The sequence below is a fragment of the Apodemus sylvaticus genome, chromosome 13, assembly GCF_947179515.1.
Source record: "Apodemus sylvaticus chromosome 13, mApoSyl1.1, whole genome shotgun sequence".
In the NCBI taxonomy this organism is placed as follows: domain Eukaryota; kingdom Metazoa; phylum Chordata; class Mammalia; order Rodentia; family Muridae; genus Apodemus; species Apodemus sylvaticus.
The window spans coordinates 80,685,630-80,708,924 of record NC_067484.1 but is presented as its reverse complement, the minus strand read 5'-3'; the positions used below and the strand labels follow the sequence as shown (position 1 = coordinate 80,708,924).

The window sequence follows — 23,295 nt, the reverse complement described above, 5'->3', positions numbered from 1 at the left end:
GTATAGTCGCTAAGAAATTAAAGGATGCCAGTTGTACTGGCTGGCTTTGTGTGTCAACTTGACACAGGCTGGAGTTATCACGGAGAAAGGAGCTTCAGTTGGGGAAGTGTCTCCATGAGATCCAGCTGTGGGGCATTTTCTCAATTAGTGATCAGGTGGGAAGGGCCCCTTGTGGGTGGTGCCATCCCTGGGCTGGTGCTCTTGGGTTCTATAAGAGAGCAGGCTGGGCAAGCCAGGGTAAGCAAGCCAGTAAGTAACATCCCTCCATGGCCTCTGCATCAGCTCCTGTTTTCTGAACTGCTTGAGTTCCAGTCCTGACTTCCTTTGGTGATGAACAGCAATGTGGAAGTGTAAGCTGAATAAATCCTCTCCTCCCCAACTTGCTTCTTGGTCATGATGTTTGTGCAGGAATAGAAACCCTGACTAAGACACCAGTCGTGAAGGGGGAATGTAACAAGAACTGAGAAGAGGAGTAGGGTGAAAGGATCAGAGCCTGAGCATTGTAGGCCTTGTAAATACTTGTATTTTTATTCTTAATAGTTATGACAGTTTAAAAATGTCCATTCTGAGCTCTGTACAAAGTAGAATATTGAGGAATTTTTGTGGGAACAAGAGAGGGCAGATAGGAGGCAGTGACAGTAGTTCTGGTGAGAGAAAAGATGATTTGAATTTGTCACATTGTTGGTCAAAAGTTGTTGGGTTGTAGGCATAAGTTGAAGGTTATGCCATCAGAATTTGCTGAATGTGAGATATGAAATAAAAGTCAAAACCAACTCTGTGATTTCGTGTTGGCTTGAGCAGCTAGGAGTACAGGAAAGGCTATATGAGGAGTCGTCTTTGAGATGAAGGTAAGGACTTTAGTTCTCAGGTATCTTATGTTATGTCAGTGTTAACTTTAGCAGATAGGCTTGAGCTCAAGATTAATTTGGCAGAAATCAGCTCACTGATATACTTAAGGACAGGAGAATTAAGTAAGATCCTTAGTAGAAGAAGGAAAGAAAGCACTCTAGTCAGGCGTCCTGAGACTCGACATGACTAGGAATGGCTGGGCTGGAGGAGTTGAAGGGGAAGGAGCAAGAATTGTTATAAAAGTCATAGTATGGTGAGTGCGCTACCTATGAAGCTAAGCAAACACATTTCGGTGAGTAGTCATTTGTATTAAATGCTATTCATTGATCAGTGCAAAAGAGTCCATTAATTGATAGGTTCACTAATATTGGGGCATTAGAAATAGTTTTGTTGGGTTGATAGACTCAAGGCTTGGTTGGGATAGGTTCATGACTAATTAGGACAGGAAATGGAAACAAGGGAAGTCTTTCATGAGAAGTTGTGATGTAAAGGGGAAGAAGTGTAGTGACAGCGGACATGGGGTTAAGTGATTAGGCTCCCTTTGTGAAAAAAGTAGGAAGTGATACAGCCTTAGATGCTAAGAGGAAAACTTAATAGGAAAAAGTGTTGATTAAGGAGAACAGGATTGAAAACATTAGCAGCAATAACCTTGGGAGAAAAGGGGGAAAAGTGTCTGTCTGTCTGTCTGTCTGTGCGTGTGTAAGGGCTCCGTTGCTTATAGATTGGGGTGTGAACACTTCTGTTAGCAAGAAGTAACCATGGGAGGGAGGTCTTTCTAGTTTGTGGTCTAAAGGCAATTGAAAACAGGGTGGTGGAAGTGTGTCAGGACTGGAGGGTGGAAATATTTGAGCTTATGAAGCTAAATAGGGTTCCTAGTTTCATTCTGGCTCTTGTCTTCTAGTTGTGAGCAGGTTCCTTTGTGAATAGAAAAGATAACCTGTTTGTGGGACATCCTTGGAGGACAGCCTGCATTTATCTTCTAATTGAAAGCACTGCTATCTAGAGCATATTTTGTACCATTGTCTTGGGTTATTTTTCCCTGTTTTTTTTTTCTTCAGGTATTTCAAACATTAAACATTTATCGAGTGTCTACTATGTATAAAGGCTCTGGGTTAGACTAAGGATATAAAGTAGAAGAGAGGTTTCTGTTGTTCAGGAGACCACACCATTTTATTTCATAGAGCTATTTAATACTGAACTCAGAGTTAGCTTCTTTGGAGTCATAATTACAATTCCCCAAAGCTATCAAAGCTCCATCCACTGTCTGAGGAAACTGGTTATTCATTTATTTATTTATTTGAGACAGAGTTTCATGTAGTGAATCTGTTGCTCTTTTTCCTTCATCTCCTAAATACTGGGATTATTTATACCTGTACCCACCATACCTGGTCTATAACCAGAGACTTAAACTTGTGATGGTCAGCACATGTGCTGCAGAAGGCTGATAGAAACCACCCAGTACCTCAGGTAGGCGTTGTCTGAGAATTCCTACTTTTGTCTTACTGTGGGTGATAGATCTTAGGCCTTGCTCATTCCAGGTAAGCCTTCTACAGCCCCAGCCCTTACCTCACTCACACCCTCCACCTTCTCCTCCTTGGAGATGGGGTCTTAACTCAGACTAGCCTTGAACTCATTCTGTAGTCCAGGCAGGTGTTGAGCTGCTCCTGCCTTAGCCTCCCTAGTAGCTAGAATTATAGGCGCGCAAACCCAGCATTGCTCGGCAATTCCAGTTAGTAATTCCCAGAGAAAAAGATTCCATCTCTAGGATTGATGAGGAGCTAAAAGATTTATTTATTTACTTTATTACTAAATTACAATGTCATATATATAATAGTTTTCCTACTGCCCCCAACTGCTCCTTCTGTTTTCCCTATTTACTATGTTTGGTTCTTTTAGTAGCCCATAGAACATCATTGGAGCCTTCTGTATGATATTGATTTTGTAACTAATCATCATTGGCTTTATAGAGGTGTGTGTTTGTGTGTGTATGTATGTACATTTGTGACTATCTGTCTATCTACCTATCTTTTCTGAATTTCTCTTTTTGAAATTGAAAATAGTTCTTTTTTTTTTTTTTTGTCCTAGATTTTTCTCATGGCTTTATAGTAGGATTTCTTGGGACATTTCATAAATGCATTACAGAAGAGTAAATACTCCTTTGAGTTAGTATGATTGATTGCCCTAAAGTTGTTTGACCTTCAGAGCTAATGTCTATCTTGAAATGACTTATTTTTCATGCCTTGTGCTTGGTTTGTAAGAGGAGAGCAGCAAAATAGCAGAGTGCATATCAGAAATATAGTCTGTTCGGGAGCATGTGTGGGAGATCCAGGCCTGCTGTGTAGGACACTCACTCTGTTTGCATTCTCTAGGTTGTAAGAAGTAAGTTCTCATTGTAAGGTCAAAAGAGATAACCTAGTATACAGCACTAGGGCTGCCTGCGGATCTTCCAGTGTTCCATAGTACTTTCCTTTATGTTTCCTCCACAGTTTCTGATGAAGAACAATCAGTGGTTTATGTTCCAGGTATGATAGCTAAAGTTCTTGAAACTTCCCGTGTTTCTTAAGTGTCATGAGAAAATTAAGCATTGGGACAATCTTGTATGTGCAATTGGATATGGATCAAGTCATTTGAACATAAAAAAATTTCAAAAGCAAAATTTAAAAAGCAAATGTTTTTAAATATTTGACTAGATCCTCTTAAGATCTGTAATAGTGACTCATCATAGGGTCTGGCTGGGCAAGTCAGCATTCATGGTTTATAGAAGTGCTTCATTTATCAAACAGAAGAGATTCTTCCTGAAATTTTATATTTCATTTCTTGAAATAAAATATAAAAATTTAATTCAGATTAAATGCAAGATACTATGCTTATTGATTGTTCAGTTGACGGGCATTGAAGATACTCTGCGTAAAACGCCTGCAATTTCCTCAGTGTTGTCAGGATGTTGCAATTTATTGCTTTTAATGTGACTTATAAATGTCCATAGCACCTAACTGAATTATTTCTTTAACCTCTCATAGGCACACACACACACACACACACACACACACACACACACACACACGAGTAGTTTTAAATTGAAAATATTAAAAAGATCAAATTTTGAAGTCTTGTTTGATAAATATTCTTAGGAATCTCCACAGAAGGAAATGCAAGATCAAGACTCAAGTTAATAAATCCAAAAGTTGATGTTAAAGTTAAGGCGTCCAGGGTGACTGATGCTTCCATCTCCATGGAGTCTTTAAAAGGTGCAGGAGATTCAGTAGCTGACCAGGTCAGTAATGTTTTACTTTTTCAGGTTTTTGTGTGTGTACAGGTTGCATGCATACATGCATGCTTGTGTGGGTGGGTGGGTGGGTGGAGTGGGGTCATGTGTGCACACGTGCATATGTGTAGAAACGAGAAGTTGGTGTTTCTCCTCTACTTCTCCATCAGTCCACTTGTTTTGCTTTGCTTGTTTTGGTGGACGCCTTCTGAATCCACCCTCCCACCCCCATCAGGCTCTACAGGTCCACCTGTCTCTGTCGATTAGCCCTGTCCAGTGGTAAAGTTACAAACAAGTGCTACTATGTCCTCATTTGAACTTGGGTCCTAATGCTTGAATGACAGGCAGTTTACTGACCAAGCCTCTCCCTAGCTTGTTAGTTTTATATATACTGCTCAGTAAAGACACAAAGACCTTCAAAGGAGGCTCTTTTTGTATCTTTAGGAACTACCAAACCTATTACGACCCTTGATAGTGCTAAGTATCAGTATAAAATATCACTTTGCAAGAGTTTTGTGACAAAAAGGATAGATGTGTTTTAAGCCTTAGCCAAGAAAATGAATTATTTTACTAGTTCACAAAATATTTAAATTTTACATTTTACTTTTTTTTCTGGCATTGATTGGTAAGTCAAATTTACTGTTTTAATGATTAAGTATTGTTTAATGGTTTTATTTTTAGAAATTTATTTGTCGATCGCTGATAGTTTTATATTAGAATGAAGTTGGTATATAGAAAATCAGCCTGGATTATTATGCCTTTCACTTAGGAGATAATGTTATTTATTTATTTATTTATTTATTTATTTATTTATTTATTTATTTTTGTTTTGTTCTATGTTTTAGGAAAACAAAACAAACCTTTCTCTTTTTTTTTTAGCCAAGGTCTCCTATATACCAGGTAGGGCTTCTTGACTGTCCTATATAACTGAGTCTGGCTTTGAGCTCAGGATTTCCTTGCCCCTGCCCCACTTCCATCACTAAGTACTGGGACTGTAGCAAACCCCTAGTTATTTCCTTTGTTTTTTTTGTGATTCTTTTTAACGTGTGTGCCGTGCCTGTCCATGTATGTGTATTGGTGTATCTGGAGGCCTGAACTTGACATAGCTTTCTTTCTCAGTCTTTCTACTTCCTTTTGTGAGGCAGGATGTCATTCATGTTGAACCCAGGGATGGCTGAATCTGGCTACTTTCACCAGTGTTCTAGGGGGATCCTTTAGTTCTGCTTCCCAGCTGCTACAGAGCTTGTAGACTTTGTTCACTGAGCTACCTCCCCTGGCAACAGCCCCTGCTTTTGTAGGCCAGTGCTAGTTTTGGCTCTCTCATTTTCCTCTTCTTTTTTTTTCTTTTATTTTTTTCTTTATTGAATATCATCTTCATTTACATTGCTAATGGTAAAACCTTTCTCAATTTCCCCCCTCCCCAAAGACCTCGAATCCCTCCTTCCAACCCCTGCCCACTCTTCTCCCCCCCATCACCCCCATTTCCCTTTATTGGGGCCTCTATTGAGCCTTCACCTGACCAAGGACCAGTCCTCCCACTGATGCCCAACAAGGCCTTCCTCTGCCACATTTTTGGCTGGAACTATGTGTACCCTTTGGTTGAAGGTTTAGTCCCTGGGAGTCCTGGGGCGTCTGGGTGACTGAAATCATTGTTTTTCCCATGGGGCTGTAAACCCCTTCAGCTACTTTGTACCACCCTCCAGCTCCTCTATTTGGGACCCCATGCCCAGTCCAATGGTTGGCTGCTAGCATCTGTGTCTGTATTTGTAGGGCTCTGGCCCGGCCCCTCCGGAGACAACTGTGGCATGCTCCTTTTGGTATACACTTCTTGTCGTCCATAGTAGTGTCAGGGCTTGTTGACTGTATATAGGATGAATCCCCAGGTAGGGCAGTCTCTGGGTGGCCTTTAATTCAGTCTCTGCTCCACACTTTGTCTCCTTTATTGCTCCTGTGAGTATTTTGTTCCCTTTCTCAGAGGAACCAAAGCACCCTCACTTAAGCCCTTCTTAAATCCAGCATCCCTTCATGATAAAAGTCTTGGAGAGATCAGGAATCCAAGGCCCATACCTAAACATAGTGAAAGCAATATACTGCAAACAGGTAGCCAACATCAAGTTTAAAAGGAGAGAAACTTGAAGCAATCCCACTAAAATCGGTTACAAGACAAGGCTGCCCACTCTCTCCCTATCTATTCAATATAGTACTTTAAGTCCTAGCCAGAGCAATCAGACAACAAAAGGAGGTCAAAGGTATACAAATTAGAAAGGAAGAAGTCAAAATATCACTATTTGCAGATGATATAATAGTATACTTAAACGACCCCAAGACTTCCACCAGAAGCTGATAAACAACTTCAGCAATGTGGCTGGATATAAAATTAACTCAAGCAAATCAGTAGCCTTCCTCAAAGGATAAACAAGATGAGAAAGAAATTAGGGAAATGAAACCCTTCACAATAGTCCCAAATAATATTTTCATACCTAGGTGTGACCCTAACAAAGCAAGTGAAAAATCTGTATGGCAAGAACTTCAAACCTTTGAAGAAAGAAATCGAAGAAGGTCTCAGAAGATGGAAAGATCTCCCATGTTCATGGATTGGCAGGAACAATATAGTAAAATTGGCCATCTTGCCGAAAGCAATCTACAGATTCAGTGCAATCCCCATCAAAATCCTAAATCAATTCTTCATAGATCTATAAAGAGCAATTCTCAAATTCATCTGTGTTACAGACGGTGGGTCTGCTGTGGGATAACCAGGGTCCTCTTGGTCCAGGAAGGCACAGGTCTGGCTGAGATGACAGACAGAACAAACCACACACACACACACACACACACACACAAACACACACACAGAGGTGGTTTGAACTGAATGTATTTTGGAGCTCTAAGGCAAGGATTTTTATACAGGAAGAGTTGGTATTACCATTTCAAAAGATGTAACCAGTGAGGCAGGCACAATTATCATAGCCATTTGGTACAAGGAAATTCAACATCAATCAGGAACAAAGTTTCTCAAGTAACAGATACAGAAGATCAATTTACAGATGCCATCAAACTTACTGATTAGAATACAGAGTCACTCATAGTTTACAGCAAACCTTCAAAGAGTTTGAAGTTTCTTATACCACCTAGGTCTTAACAAGTTCTTGTGAGAAATCCTTATCTAACATTTAGCCTTTTACCTTGTAAAACAAAACTTCCTGACTAAATCAATGCTTTCAGTATCAGAGTGCCAGAGTCATCCTCATATACATATGCACAGCCATAAAAACCTGCATGTGGTTAGAAGGTAGTAATTATGTAAACAACTATGAGGCAAAGCATTACAATACTAAAAAGGGGGTTTGGCGGTCAGTGAGTTGACTTCAAAGACTTGATTATCAGCCAGGCCTTAGGAATCCCCGTAAAGAGAGAAAAGGAGGACGTCAGGGCAAATTGCTACTTGAGAACTAAGGGCCCATCTTAAATAGCCAGAAAGTAAGAGAGTATAGTAAATTGCCAGGTGAGATTATCAGCTTTCAAATATACAGAGAGTTCCGTTATTCCCAGGAGACATTTCTTTTCCGCCTCTGCCTGTAAAATATCATTTTTACAGACATCACTGGGCCACTGCGGCACATCTGGAATAACAAAAACCCCAGGATAGCAAAAACTATTCTCTACAACATACGATCTTCTGGGGGAATCACCATCCCTGATCTCAAGCTCTGCTACAGAGCAATAATGATAAATAATGATAAAAAAAAAAAAACTGTTTGGTATTAGTATGCAAACAGGCAGGAAGATCAATGGAATAGAATTGAAGACCCAGAAAAGAACCCACACATGTACGGTCACTTGATATTTGACAAAGGAGCTAAAAACATCCAGTGGAAAAAAGACAGCATTTTTAACAAATGATGCTGGATCAACTGGAGGTTAGCATGCAGAAAATCAACCCATTCTTATCTCCTTGTACAAAGCTCAAGTTCAAGTGGATCAAAGATCTACACATAAAATCAGACACACTAAGCTTATAGAGGAGAAAGTGGGGACAAACCTTGAACACATGGGCACAGGGGAAAAGTTCCTGAAGAGAACACCAATGGCTTATGCTCTAAGACCAAGAATTGACAAATGGGACCTCATAAAACTGCAAAGCTTCTGTAAGGCAAAGGAAAATGGCAACCATTTTGGGAACCATTCCCAAATTGGGAAAAGATCTTTACTAATCCTACATCTGATAGAGGGCTAATATCCAATGTATCCAAAGAACTCAAGAAATTAGTCTCCAGAGAGTTAAATAACCCTATTAAAAAATGGTGTACAGAACTAAACAGGGAATTCTCAACTGAGGAAACTTGAATGGCTCTAAAGCACCTAAAGTAATGTTCAGGATCCTTAGTTATCAGGGAAATGCAAACAACACTGAAATTTCACCTCACACCGGGCAGAATGGCTAAGATGAAAAATTCAGGGGACAGCAGATGCTGGAGAAGATGTAGGGGTAAAAAAACACTTCTCCATTGTTGGTAGGATTGCAAGCTGGTAAAACCACTCTGGAAATCAGTTTGGTGATTTCTCAGAAAATTAGACATAGTACTACCTGTGGCCCCAGCTATACCACTCCTGGGCATAGACTCAGAAGATGCTCCTACATGTAATAAGGACACATGCTCCACTATGTTCATAGCTGCCTTATTTATAATAGCCAGAAGCTGGAAAGAACCCAGATGTCCTTCAACAGAGGAATGAATACAGAAATTGTGGTACATATACACCATAGAGTACTACTATTCAGCTATTGAAAACAATGAATTCATGAAATTCTTAGGCAAATGCGATGGAACTAGAAAGTGTCATCCTGAGCAGGGTAACCCACTCACAAAAGGACACACATGGTATGCACTCAGTGCTAAGTGGATGTTAGCCCAAAAGCTCAAAATAAACAAGTTACAATTTACCTCATTTTCTTCATAATGGTGTCCATACATTCCTTTGGTATGTGTGGTTTTTTGTTTGTTTTAACCAATATATTTCAAAGTAAAAAATCACTTAATTGTAATGTTATAGTTGTAAACTTTCTTTCCTCAGTCAGAGTTGACATTAGTGTTTGTAATCTATGCCTCATGGGCAGTCTTCCTTCTGCTTATATTCTGTGGCTTTTTCTAGGAAGAGCTGATCAACCTCATATTCATCCCAGACAGAAGAAACTGTTTCACCCCAGGCTAGCTTGGTCAATCATTAATTTGATTAATCAATAATTTACTGGGATTACTTACAAGATATTGGGTGACTTCAAGGAAGCTATATCACCAAAATCTTACCCCACTGGGGGTGACAATTCAGAACAGTTACCTCCTGTTCAACTTGTAGGCAACAAACTGTGCCCGGGTTTTGGAATTTGAGGGAATGACAAGTTTCTGAGCCTTGGAGGTTTCTGTAGCATCCTGTATCTTAGGCCTCCTCCTAAAGGAATAGGGCTTCATTTTGGAGGAAACAGCTACACAACAGTTTGTTTTGTAACTGACTTTATCCTTCTTCCTAGGTATTCTCATTTTTTGAGGGATTGTCTGTGCTGTGACTGGTTTGTAGAGTCAGAGTTGTAGTAGTGACTATCATCCCACAAAGCCCAAAATACCCCATTTACTGCCAGACTATTTACAGAAAGTGTTTCAAAATTTCTAATGTATAATTGTGGAGACATTTTTCATCTTTTACTGACTTGGTGAATCCCAGAACAATTGTCTTTTTGGGTGGCATTTGGAATAGAATGGCAAGTTTCAGTGTGTGCTGCTAGGTGATGCTGGCACAAGCACCATGTGCACCCGAGGGGATAAATGAGCCACACTGCTCCTTACACTTCTTCCAGCCGTCTCATTTGCAGTGTCTAGTTTTATTCTGTAGCTGGGATAAAACTCTGACCCACAGCGGCTTGGGGAGGGAAGGGTTTATTCAGCATACCCTTGAGGTCATAGTTCAAACTTCAAGTAGAATCCAGTTGTTGGCTTGCTCTCTAGCTTGAGATGAAAAACATCCATCTCGGTTACCCAGCTTCGCCCCTGTGGCATGAAAAGAAACTTAGGGAATCTTAAATGGTGGACTTGATGGGGTTTTATTGTTGTTTTGTTTTTTTAATAAATTTTCATTTATAAAAGTATATAGTGAGCTAAATCTGGCTTTCAGCTATAGTTTTCAAAATCCTGCTCTATACAGACCGATGTATTTTTATTTTTAAGCAATGTTTAGTTTTACATGTTTGGAATTTTATATAAATACTCAAACAGTATGTATCATAGGACTAAGTTGTGTGCTTGTCAGTATATTCATGACGATTCTTAGTGCTGTATATAGTAATTTTTAAGTTTCTTTTAACATGTTCGCACTCAGTCATTTTAACTAAAGAGACGGATGGGTCAGCATTTCAGAGCACTTGCTGCTGGTGACTCACAATGACCTATAATTCCAGTTCTGGAGCATCTGATGCCCTCTTCTGGCCTCTGTGGGTACTGCATACATGTGCTGCTTAAACATACATGCAAGGTGAAACCATCACACATATCTTTTTTTAAAATTTTTTTCTTTTTCTTTTTCCATCACACATATCTTATGGTAGCACACTCCCTTTAATCCCAGCACTCAGGAGGCAGAGGTAGGTGAATCTCTTGAGTTTGAGGCCAGTCTTGTCTACAGAGCAAGTCCCATGGCAGCCAGGGAGGGCTACATATAAGGAAACCCTCTCTTTTAAAAAGTTGTTAAATAGGTACTAGAAAAGCAAAAGGGAAACAGTAAGATATTGTGAGGTATTAACTGTGAAACACGGGCACCGTTTTCCAGGACTGGATGGACAAGAACAGGATTGAAGTAGTAAGACTTGGAAGATTGGGGCATGTGCTTAAATTTGGAACTTGGACTTCTGTGGCAGCGTGCTCCCTGGCTGGCTTTGCTGTCTGCCCTTCAGAGGCTGAGTTCTAGAAACAATTATAAACTCCAGTCAGTTATCCTTGTGAGAATAACAGGCTGAAGGGCCTCTGGAGACACCAGGAAGCAGACAAGAAGGTTATGTTCTTTTCCTTTCTAACAACCTTGCTCTCAATTCTAGCTCTTTTTATAGTAGAGTTTACCAGAGAGCCAGATGCCAAAGGAGAAACGGTGTCCCTAAAGTCCCAGCTCAGTATCACAGTACTGAACATGGAAGGATGAGCTTAAGATGAAAGGCAGTCGTGAACCACAAAATAGGCAGTGCTAGTGCAGAAATATGCTGAGTTGTGCTGTTGTCTCGGTGATGTGCAGGCATGTTTTCAGGTGCTGCTGTTAAGCACAGTGGCTAGCTGGGGAGGTGGCTTAGTTGGTCAGAGTGCTTGTCTACCAGCATGAAGGAAACTGGGTGTTCAATCCCCAGCACCCCATAAAGTGAGTGTGCTAGACATCTATGTCTATAATCCCAGGCCTGTGCAGGCAGAGCTGGAAGGATCAGAAGCTCAGGGTGATCTGAGGCTTCCCTGAAAACAAACAACAATAATTTAATGGCTGCTAGAATTGGCCTGTGTGCCAGGGTGTGTTTGTGGCTTCCTCCCTGCTCCTGCCTTCGCTCTCTGTCACCAGCTTCTATTGCCGAATGCAGTGCTGTCTGCGCCCCGATGGTTGTTCTCAGTCTTCAACGTTGGCTTAATGCTCATCCTTACAGACTGGCCTCTAATATTGTATGCTTCTGAGTCTCTTCTTGTCTGCTTTAGACGGCAATTTAAATTTAGCTTAGATTTAAATGAATGACATTAATTAAAATTTAAAAGAGTATCAGTGTCTTTTATTTTAAGTGAGTTTTAAATAACTAGTATTTTATCTTGATTTTAACATATTATTATAGAAAAATTTTAAGCATGGAAGATATATAAAGGAAGTAAAAAACCTAAGCCAAGGTAACCCAGACTCAAAAGGTGAATCATGGTATGCACTCACTAATAAGTGGTTATTAACCTAGAAAACTGGAATACCCAAAACATAATCCACACATCAAATGAGATACAAGAAGAAAGGAGGAGTGGCCCCTGGTTCTGGAAAGACTCAGTGAAACAGTATTCGGCAAAACCAGAACGGGGAAGTGGGAAGGGGTGGGAGGGAGGACAGGGGAAGAGAAGGAGGCTTATGGGACTTTTGGGGAGTGGGGGGGCTAGAAAAGGGGAAATCATTTGAAATGTAAATAAATTATATCGAATAAAAAAAAAAAAACAAAAACAAAAACCTAAGCCACCCATGCATTACTGTGGACTACAGAGTTCTGAAACTTTGTGTTTCTCTAATGGAGTGACAGAGTTCCCTTGCTAATTTTCCAAATGTTTCCACAAGGATGTCTGTAAAGGTGTCTTAAATTGATCACACAAAATCCAAATTCACGTTCTTTTTTTCTCTTTCCCTTTTTTACCTTATCTATTTACACTATTCACTTTAAGGATCTTTCCTTGTTTTGGCTAGGAGGAAAGTTATATGTTAAGTTACTTTGGCCTGTGTATGAATGCTAAAATTAAGACCAAATGTGCCTTTTCTGTGTTAACTACAGTTCTCTTGTGACTCCTTGAGTTTCATGGCTTTAAAGACCCATTTAGAATTGTTACAGTACTGGAGAGAACCCACTGCACCACAAAAAAAAAAGCACAGCACAGTGTTTATGGATGGAGCCTGGAGTCCATGTTTGCACTCCACTCTTATTCATTATTGTTATTTAGCCACTATAACTGTTGCCAAACTGAATTGTTAATGAAGAACAGGAACAGTGTCTGACTAATTGCACTGCCTGAAAATGAGATGGGTAACAGGTAAAAAGTACCTACTGTGTTCCTGACGTGAAAACACGGCAGGAAAATTCCAGTTTTTCTTAGATCTGACCCTATAGAATTTTGATTTTTAAAAACTTGACAACAGTGTCTCCTAGATAGCCTTTATAGATCTTAACCAGTCCTGGGCTACAGGGTCTTCCAGCAACACATTTCCCCTAGCGTTTGCCAGGGGAAAGGTAAGTGTTCTCTGGTAGCTAGCAGGCTTCTCTTCTAAGTCTGTCTGTGTGCATTTTCTGTAAATTCCATAATGTTGTCTAGTTTGTTATCAGTTCCCTAGCAAGCCTAGACTTCACAGCAGGCTTAAATGAAAAACATGGATATTAATCAACCAGATTAGTAATTTCTTAGAAATTTCTCTTTCCATGTTTAATTTGATAAATTTCTAAAAAGTAGATAAATATTGTTTTTAGTAACAGTAACCAGAAGATGTTTTATTCTAGAATTTCTGCAAGAGAGGAATGAAAAGTGCATCACTGAAAGATTTATGCCTTGAAGACAAAAGACGCATTGCCAACTTAATTAAAGAACTGGCCAGGTGAGACAAAACCTTAAATGGCATGTAGCTATAGGTGAGACAACTCATTTTTGGAGCAGAATGTTGCTCATATATGTGATGTCTGTGGTGGTCTGAGGAAGAATGGTACCCATAGGCTCATAGATTTGAATGCTTCATCATCAGGAGTGACACTGTTTTAACAGATGAGGAGATATGGCCCTGTCAGAGTAGGTGTGTCCTTGTTAGAGGAAGAGTGTCACTGAGGGGTGGGCTTTAGGATTAAAGCTCAAGCCAGGCCTAGTGACTGGCTTTTCCTGCTGTCTGCAGATCTCAGTGTAGAACTCGTGGCTCCTTCTCCAATACTGTGTCTGCCTGTGTGCTTCCATGATTTCTGCCGTGTTAAACCTCTGAAACTATAAACAAGCCCCAATTAAAAGCTATTTTTAAAATAAGAGTTCCCTTGGTTATGGCGTTTCTTCATAGTAATAGAACACTAATGTCCTTATGTGACTTATCAAATGGAAACAGACTTTTAAAAGAAGGTTTTGTATTGCCCAAATACTCATATTCAAGGGCCCAATTGCAGTGAACTATCACCTTCTCCCAAGGCTTTACCTCAAAATTACTGCCCTAGAGGACTAGCATTTAACATATGGGACTTTGGACAGTTTGTATTACAACTATAGCAGTATTGCAAGGGAGAATCATTGGAACTATTCAAATGTATTTTTGTGCCACTATGTAAGATGTGTGTGAGGACTGTGCCTCCATCCACTATGTAAGATGCATGTGAGGACTGTGCCTCCATCCACTATGTAAGATGTGTGTGAGGACTGTGCCTCCATCCACTATGTAAGATGTGTGTGAGGACTGTGCCTCCATCCACTATGTAAGATGTGGGTGAGGACTGTGCCTCCATCCACCATGTAAGATGTGGGTGAGGACTGTGCCTCCATCCACTATGTAAGATGTGTGTGAGGACTGTGCCTCCACCCACCATGTAAGATGTATGTGAGGACTGTGCCTCCATCCACTATGTAAGATGTGTGTGAGGACTGTGCCTCCATCCACTATGTAAGATGTATGTGAGGACTGTGCCTCCATCCACTATGTAAGATGTGTGTGAGGACTGTGCCTCCATCCACTATGTAAGATGTGTGTGAGGACTGTGCCTCCATCCACTATGTAAGATGTGTGTGAGGACTGTGCCTCCATCCACTATGTAAGATGTATGTAAGGACTGTGCCTCCATCCACTATGTAAGATGTGGGTGAGGACTGTGCCTCCATCCACCATGTAAGATGTATGTGAGGACTGTGCCTCCATCCAGTATGTAAGATGTGTGTGAGGACTGTGCCTCCATCCACTATGTAAGATGTATGTGAGGACTGTGCCTCCATCCACTATGTAAGATGTATGTGAGGACTGTGCCTCCATCCACTATGTAAGATGTATGTGAGGACTGTTCCTCCATCCACTATGTAAGATGTGTGTGAGGACTGTGTCTCCATCCACTATGTAAGATGCGTGTGAGGACTGTGCCTCCATCCACTATGTAAGATGTGTGTGAGGACTGTTCCTCCATCTACTATGTAAGATGTATGTGAGGACTGTGTCTCCATCCACTATGTAAGATGTGTGTGAGGACTGTGCCTCCATCCGCTATGTAAGATGTGTGTGAGGACTGTGCCTCCATCCACTATGTAAGATGTGTGTGAGGACTGTGCGTCCATCCACTATGTAAGATGTATGTGAGGACTGTGCCTCCATCCACTATGTAAGATGTATGTGAGGACTGTGCCTCCATCCACCATGTAAGATGTATGTGAGGACTGTGTCTCCATCCACTATGTAAGATGTGTGTGAGGACTGTGCCTCCATCCACTATGTAAGATGTATGTGAGGACTGTGTCTCCACCCACTATGTAAGATGTGTGTGAGGACTGTGCCTCCATCCACTATGTAAGATGTGGGTGAGGACTGTGCCTCCATCCACCATGTAAGATGTATGTGAGGACTGTGCCTCCATCCAGTATGTAAGATGTATGTGAGGACTGTGCCTCCATCCACTATGTAAGATGTATGTGAGGACTGTGCCTCCATCCACTATGTAAGATGTATGTGAGGACTGTGCCTCCATCCACTATGTAAGATGTATGTGAGGACTGTTCCTCCATCCACTATGTAAGATGTGTGTGAGGACTGTGTCTCCATCCACTATGTAAGATGCGTGTGAGGACTGTGCCTCCATCCACTATGTAAGATGTGTGTGAGGACTGTTCCTCCATCTACTATGTAAGATGTATGTGAGGACTGTGTCTCCATCCACTATGTAAGATGTGTGTGAGGACTGTGCCTCCATCCGCTATGTAAGATGTGTGTGAGGACTGTGCCTCCATCCACTATGTAAGATGTGTGTGAGGACTGTGCGTCCATCCACTATGTAAGATGTATGTGAGGACTGTGCCTCCATCCACTATGTAAGATGTATGTGAGGACTGTGCCTCCATCCACCATGTAAGATGTATGTGAGGACTGTGTCTCCATCCACTATGTAAGATGTGTGTGAGGACTGTGCCTCCATCCACTATGTAAGATGTATGTGAGGACTGTGTCTCCACCCACTATGTAAGATGTGTGTGAGGACTGTGCCTCCATCCACTATGTAAGATGTGGGTGAGGACTGTGCCTCCATCCACCATGTAAGATGTATGTGAGGACTGTGCCTCCATCCACTATGTAAGATGTATGTGAGGACTGTGCGTCCATCCACTATGTAAGATGTATGTGAGGACTGTGCCTCCACCCACTATGTAAGATGTATGTGAGGACTGTGTCTCCACCCACTATGTAAGATGTATGTGAGGACTGTGCCTCCATCCACTATGTAAGATGTATGTGAGGACTGTGCCTCCATCCACTATGTAAGATGTGTGTGAGGACTGTGCCTCCATCCACTATGTAAGATGTATGTGAGGACTGTGTCTCCATCCGCTATGTAAGATGTATGTGAGGACTGTGCCTCCATCCACCATGTAAGATGCGTGTGAGGACTGTGCCTCCATCCACTATGTAAGATGTATGTGAGGACTGTGCCTCCATCCACCATGTAAGATGCGTGTGAGGACTGTGCCTCCATCCACTATGTAAGATGTATGTGAGGACTGTGTCTCCATCCGCTATGTAAGATGTATGTGAGGACTGTGTCTCCATCCACTATGTAAGATGTATGTGAGGACTGTGCCTCCATCTGCTATGTAAGATGTGTGTGAGGACTGTGCCTCCATCTGCTATGTAAGATGTATGTGAGGACTGTGCCTCCATCCACTATGTAAGATGTATGTGAGGACTGTGCGTCCATCCACTATGTAAGATGTATGTGAGGACTGTGCCTCCATCCACTATGTAAGATGTGTGTGAGGACTGTGCCTCCATCCACTATGTAAGATGTGTGTGAGGACTGTGCCTCCATCCACTATGTAAGATGTATGTGAGGACTGTGCCTCCATCCACTATGTAAGATGTGTGTGAGGACTGTGCCTCCATCCGCTATGACACGGTACTGTAAGGGTTACTTTATAAATCCCAGAGTGGGTTTATAGTCACTAGTACATTGGGATTCTTAGTGAAGAATGATCTCTCCTTCAGGCCTGTTTATGTCAATAGTTATTTTTTATTAGTATCAGACTTGATAAACTTGAATTTTACTCTAATATTTTTCACAGAAATAAAATGAAGTAGAAAGATGACCTTTTTTAATTTCTTAAAAAAGAATAACTTTTTAAGCTTTTTTTTTTTGAAGATAAGATGTAGTTTATTGAGGCCAACTTGATCTGATTTCAAAAGGCAATTCAGGCATATATACGCTTATAATCTGAAATACATATATATATATATATATATATATATATATATCAAAGTAGGAAGTTCATTCTAAGCATAGACATTAAAAAAAAACCTATTCATCCAATGTTCACAACAAGAACAAGATACAATGTACACATTAATAACAACAGTGGAGAAAAATCAAAGAAAACCTAGGTGTGACAACATAATAATTAAGGAAAAAGAAAGCAAACTGCTGATTTTGTGTCTCTGTATAGCCTTGGTTATGAGCATAATTAAACAAAGAACCAAATGTAGACACTTAATAAAAAATAACCAGGTCAAAAGAATCAAATACCTACTTATTAAGAGTATCAGAACTTTAACTGTTGTAAAATCATCTGTTTTGTCCTAAGACTCAGTAATAATTTCTTTCTACTTACTCAGTTTCTGCAAAAATTATACTGTATTATTAACTTTTTATTATTTAACTGTAGATTTTATTATATCTGTTATAAATGTAAAAAGAACTTATCCACCCTTTACCCAGTGTCCACTGATGATAATATTTTGATTAACTACAGCTGTACTATTACAACTAGAAAACTGATATTCACAGAACTTGTCTTTTATGTATAGAGATCACCAGTTTTGCATGTATCTATTAGAGATTTATTAAAATCACCACAGTAATAGTTCTGTTACAAGGATTTTGCATTTCTTTTGTTTTTTTAAGGTCCTGGAAATTGACTAGGGCCTTGTACATGGTAGGCAAGTTTATTTGCACATTAAAAAATTGCATTTATGCACATGTATGTATGTATTCTTAGAAGTCGGAAAAGAATGTTGGCTTCTCTCAACTTGCAGTCACAGGCGGTTGTGATCCACCTGACATGGGTTTTGGGAATCAAGCTCAGGTGTTCTGGAAGAGCAGCAAGCACCTTTTAACCTCTGACCCATTAACCCCAGCCTCAGCACAGATAGTTTCTGTCCTACCCACTTCCCTAATCCAAAACTGCTGTTGATCTCTTCTCTCTCCCTGAAATTGCAGCATGTCAAAAAAACTATAAATGGGATCAGATATTTTGTGACTTTTCAGATTGATTCTTTTTGGTAAGTATAATTCTTTGAAGCCTTCCAAGTTGTATGTGTTCCAGTATTTTTTCCATCTTTATTGTTTTCCCCTCAATGTAAAGGTGCTAGATTGATTAACTGTTCATCTATTGGAAAACATTGGAATTTGTTCTAATTTTTGACAGTTACAAATGAAATTGCTACAAACATTCAAGTATAGATTTTCATGTGCATATAACAGGTTGCTTTCTTTGGGATTAAGTGTGTTTTATTTTCTAAGAAACCATATTTCAAAAATGATGTAGCATTTTACATTCTACCAACAATGCAAAAACAAAAACCTAGTGTTTGGAATTCTAACTTCCAAAGTTTGTAATTTCAATTTTAAGATTTTCATGGACATTTAGTGATGTCTTGGGTAGTTTGTCTTTTCATAATGGGCAATAATAATGGACATGATTTCATGTTCTTATTTCTGTCTGTATCTTCATAGACTGGGTGTGTTCTTTTGGCTGTATCATACCAGAATGTTTGGGCATTTTTTTTCACATTCTTTTTTTTTTTGATGTGTTCTTTATTTACATTTCAAATTATTTCCCCTTTTCTGGGTCCCCAGTCCCCGCAAGTTCCATAAGCCCTCTTCCCTCCCCCTGTTCCTCTGTCTACTCCTTCCCACTTCCCTGTTCTGGTATTCCCCTATACTGTTGCACTGAGTCTTTCCAGAACCAGGGGCCATTCCTCCGTTCTTTTTGGACCTCATTTAATGTGTGGATTATATCTTGGGTATTCCAAGTTTCCAGGTTAATATCCACTTATCAGTGAGTGCATACCATGATTGATCTTCTGAGACTGGGTTACCTCACTTAGTATGATGTTCTCCAGCTCCATCCATTTGTCTAAGAATTTCATGAATTCATTGTTTCTAATTGCTGAATAGTACTTCGTTGTGTAAATATACCACATTTTTTGTATCCATTCCTCTGTTGAGGGACACCTGGGTTCTTTCCAGCTTCTGGCTATTATAAATAGGGCTGCTGTGAACATAGTAGAGCATGTGTCCTTATTGCATGCTGATGTTTGGGCATTTTTATTGAGTTTTGAGAGTTGTTCATGTGTTCTATATATAGATCTTTCGTTGGCTATGTAGTGTATACTATTTCCTCCTCCTCCGTGGCTTGCCTCATTATCCTCAGGGTCTTCCATAGTTTAAAAGCTTTTAACCTTAACTAGATAGTGTGTCTTTTTTTTATTGTTTTTAGTCAATGATCCAGTTGAGTTGGTTTTTGTATTTTGAATGTCTGAGTTGAGTTGTTTGGTGCTTGTTGTTGCTGTTGTTGTTGTTGATAATGATGATGTCCACTTGTGCCCGCACCATTTATAGAAATATTTTGTGTGTTTCTTTCTGTTTGAAACTACTAGGGCATATATGTGCGAGCCTCTCTCTGGGCCCTGCTTAGCGCCGATCAGCCTGCCTGTACCTCCGATGGCATTGTTGTGCAAGCATAGCATTGGAAGCCTTGAACCTTAGGACAGGGACTCTTGTCACTTTGTTCTTATTTTGAAAAAAGACCGGGACTCATCTTTTCCATAATGACTTTGGCACAAGCTTGTCGATGACAGTAAAATAAAAGCAAAAAGAAAAAACTCTACAGACACACAAGTATTTCATCAAACTATGGATAAATTTCATGTTATTTGTTACATTGATAAACACATTAAGGAATCAAAATCAAAATTAAGGAATCCAGAGTTCCTTGGATTAATTTGACCTCAGTTTAATTGTCCCCTTGTCCCGTGTCTTCTGTCTGACCTGAAGAAAAGGCTCTGCTCTGTGTTTGTTGATCTGTACAGGAAACATGGCATGGGGAAGAAACATGCTGTTCTTTGTTGAGCTCTTTAGAGAATTTTCAAGGAAAAGGGTTACTTAGTTACTTCATAGAACTCAAAATTGCAAAAAGCTGTTATCAACTTATATGACATATTCCAATATTTATGGGATATTTGCTCTGTTGAAGGTTGTTTATAATGTCTTGACTGTTGTCTCTAATGATTAGCACTACACACATAGACATTATTCTCTGCTGGGGCATGGAAGAATATATAACTCAAGGTTAAAGCTATGCAGTAAGCTTAGGTTGTAACAACTGATTTTATGTATGGAACAGTTTGATTTGCTTTTTTGAATTTTTATAGCAAAGTTCATGAGAGGTATTGTTCTCAAGTTTTGTGCTTTTGTACAGTTATTTTGATTCGTGTAGGAGCAATTTTCCTCCTTTCTTATAATTTTTTAGAAAGTGCGTATGAAATTGGCATTAGGTTAGCTTTCATTTCAGATTCAGAGTCACTCCCTCCTCTCATCCTCTCTCCCTCTATGCATGTATTTAGCCGTGTTTGGCTTTGAACTTGCAGTTTTCCTGCCTTAGCCACCTAAGTGCTGGGGTTATGGGCATATGGCATCAAGCCTATTTCGAAGTGATGTTAGTTCTTCAGTATTTGTTAGTATTCTCCAATGAAGTGGTAAAATTCAAATTTTAATATCTTTAATGCTTTTAAGATTATTCACATTGTCTGTTTTATCTTGTTTGAACTTACAAGCCTGTACGGTATTTTTAAATTATGTCTTATTTGTATTTTATATGTGTGTGTGTGTGTGTGTGTGTGTGTGTGTTGCCTGCAGGCATGTGTATGCTTTTGTGTGCCTGGTGTCTATGGAGGTCAGAAGGAAGGCATCAGTTCCCCTGGAAGTGGAGTTCCAGGTGAGAGCTGAGAATCAGATCGCTGGTTCTCTAGATGAATATCCCACACTCTTAACCACTAAGCTGCATCTTCGTCACAAGGAGTTTGTAGTTTTTGAGACTCACTTCAGTTCTTCCAAAACAGCTATCAAAAAACTAATAGTATTCTTTCACTATCTTATTAGTGACACAGTATCTATAATTCTTCATTTCTGACAGTAGTGATTTGAATCTTTTATCTTTGCTAGGCATATCAATTTTATTGACTGTTTTCCCCCAAGAACCAGCTTTTTGTTGACTCTCTTTCCATCCCCCTGTGTTTCTGCTCTCCATTTCATTGATTTTTAGTCCTCTCTTCTGTGCTGTCTCCTTCCTTCTCTCTGCTTTGGGCTTGCTTTGCTCGTCTTTCCCTTTGCTCTAATGGGGAGAGCTTAGAGCCTGTGTGTGCGTGCGTGCGTGCGTGCGTGCCTCTCAGTGTGAGCAGTGAGTGCTGCCAGCCTCCTGGGCGAGCGAGCCTGCACGCCCACCGCATCCCTCCCTCTTCCCTGATGCTTCATGTTGGAGAAATTCCAGCAGCTTAAAGATTTTTCTGTCTTTTTTTTTAAGTTTCTACTTTTGTTCTATAATGGTCAAATAACTATTAAAAGCACCACTTTGAGGTTTCATAGTCTAGAATGTGGTTGTTCTTGATGAATGTCCTGCAATGGTAACTCTTAGCTTGCAGCGAGGAGCTCTTTTCCTTGGTTTTGCTTTCTTGGTGTCCTTGTTTAATCATCTTGCATGTAGCTAATGTTTCATCTTGGTAGTACTTCTCGCACTGAAGAGAAATTTCCCTCAGAATGCCAGAGCTCCTGTTTCCCATTCCAGCCCACCAGTCCCTGTCCATGGGCACCTCCTTTTCCCTGTTTCTGCTGCACATCAGTCCGGGCTACTCTCTGCCTTTGTTTTCCTCCCTCCCCTCTGGTTTCCTTTGAATTGATCTTTTCTTACTGTTTGCATATAGGCCTTGCTTTTATGCGAGGCCATCCCTAGGGAGTGCATCTTCCTCACCACACGCTCTGTCATTGCACAATAGTCTATGCGTTTTTGATAACTCTTCCTTTTGCCTGCGTTCTGATACTGCACATAGGGCTGCCCACGGAATATCTGTCCTTCTTAGTCTTTATGGTCTGATATGCTGCTTCAGGTTAATTTGGTATCAACACTGCCAATTCCTTATTGGCTGTGCTTTATCTGCATCTCCCTTAAAATCCTGCGTAGGTCTCCCATGTTTCATCTTGGTAGTACTTCTACCAATCTGAGTCCATGTTAGCTCACTTAGGCCCTACTACAGCATATGTGGTGAGCTCTCTCCACCCATGATACTGTTTTGTCCTGCCTGAGTCTACACCTCCTCCTACGTCTCTGCCTGTGTGAGAACTCTTTTATACCTACCTCCCTGGGCGCTGGCCCCTGCTCTGAGCAAGCCCTCCGTACAGATGTCATCTGTGTACGATTCAGATTCTGACTGTCCCTAATTCTGTCCATTATTCAAGAAGAAAATATAAAGTAAAATTGAGAGGAAATGAAAGCTCAAATTTTATTCTGAAGAGAAAAAAATGTGTTCTTTATAAAAAGAATGTTTGAATGTAGTTGCTTATTCATGAGAAAACTTTGCTTTACAAATTACATCATATAAAGTAAGGCAAAATCTGCGGCTTTTGTGTTTGGCTTGCCTTGTCTAGTATATCACTTTTTAAATCAATAGGCTCAATTTTGATTAACTAGAGAAGAACGATGGAGTACTAATAGACAGCATTAGGCTGAGGTTTTAAAAGCTATCTGAATTTGTATCTTTCAGTAGAAAAATTTGCCATAAAGGATTATGTTTACCTTGTATAAGGTCAAACCAAATGGAGAAAAGTACCAGAGCATTAGGAAAATGATATATTTCTATGACAGATTTAAGTACACCTACCTAAGCTTTGGCTCGAATGCAGATCTTTTGGCATTGTTTAAGGCAACGTCACTGAGATTGTGTGGCGCCCACCACTGGCCATGGCAGCAGCGTTCAGAGGGTGTAGAAGGGAGCAGCTCTCAGGCCCTGCACAGTAGGACTTGCCTTTTTTTTCCCCCAGTTACAGACTGATATATAATATAAAAACATACTGTTAACTTATTTTCGCAATATTCCTTTTGATGTTTAAAGTGTCTTTACAAGAGGTATTACCAAGCCCTGCATCTCCCCTTTTCTGAAAT

General features: G+C 40.2%; 1 protein-coding gene across 2 annotated transcripts in view; it reads left to right on the top strand.

Moving 5' to 3' along the window:
* The window catches only part of Kiaa1328 (KIAA1328 ortholog), a 257,014-nt gene that overhangs the window by 7,085 nt on the left and 226,634 nt on the right, over positions 1-23,295 (top strand). For both annotated transcript variants that reach the window (XM_052156056.1, XM_052156055.1), the window contains exons 2-4: positions 3,336-3,371; positions 3,981-4,123; positions 13,368-13,462. In XM_052156056.1, coding sequence (XP_052012016.1) covers positions 3,336-3,371; positions 3,981-4,123; positions 13,368-13,462 — 274 coding nt within the window. The remainder of the gene's footprint in view (positions 1-3,335; positions 3,372-3,980; positions 4,124-13,367; positions 13,463-23,295) is intronic.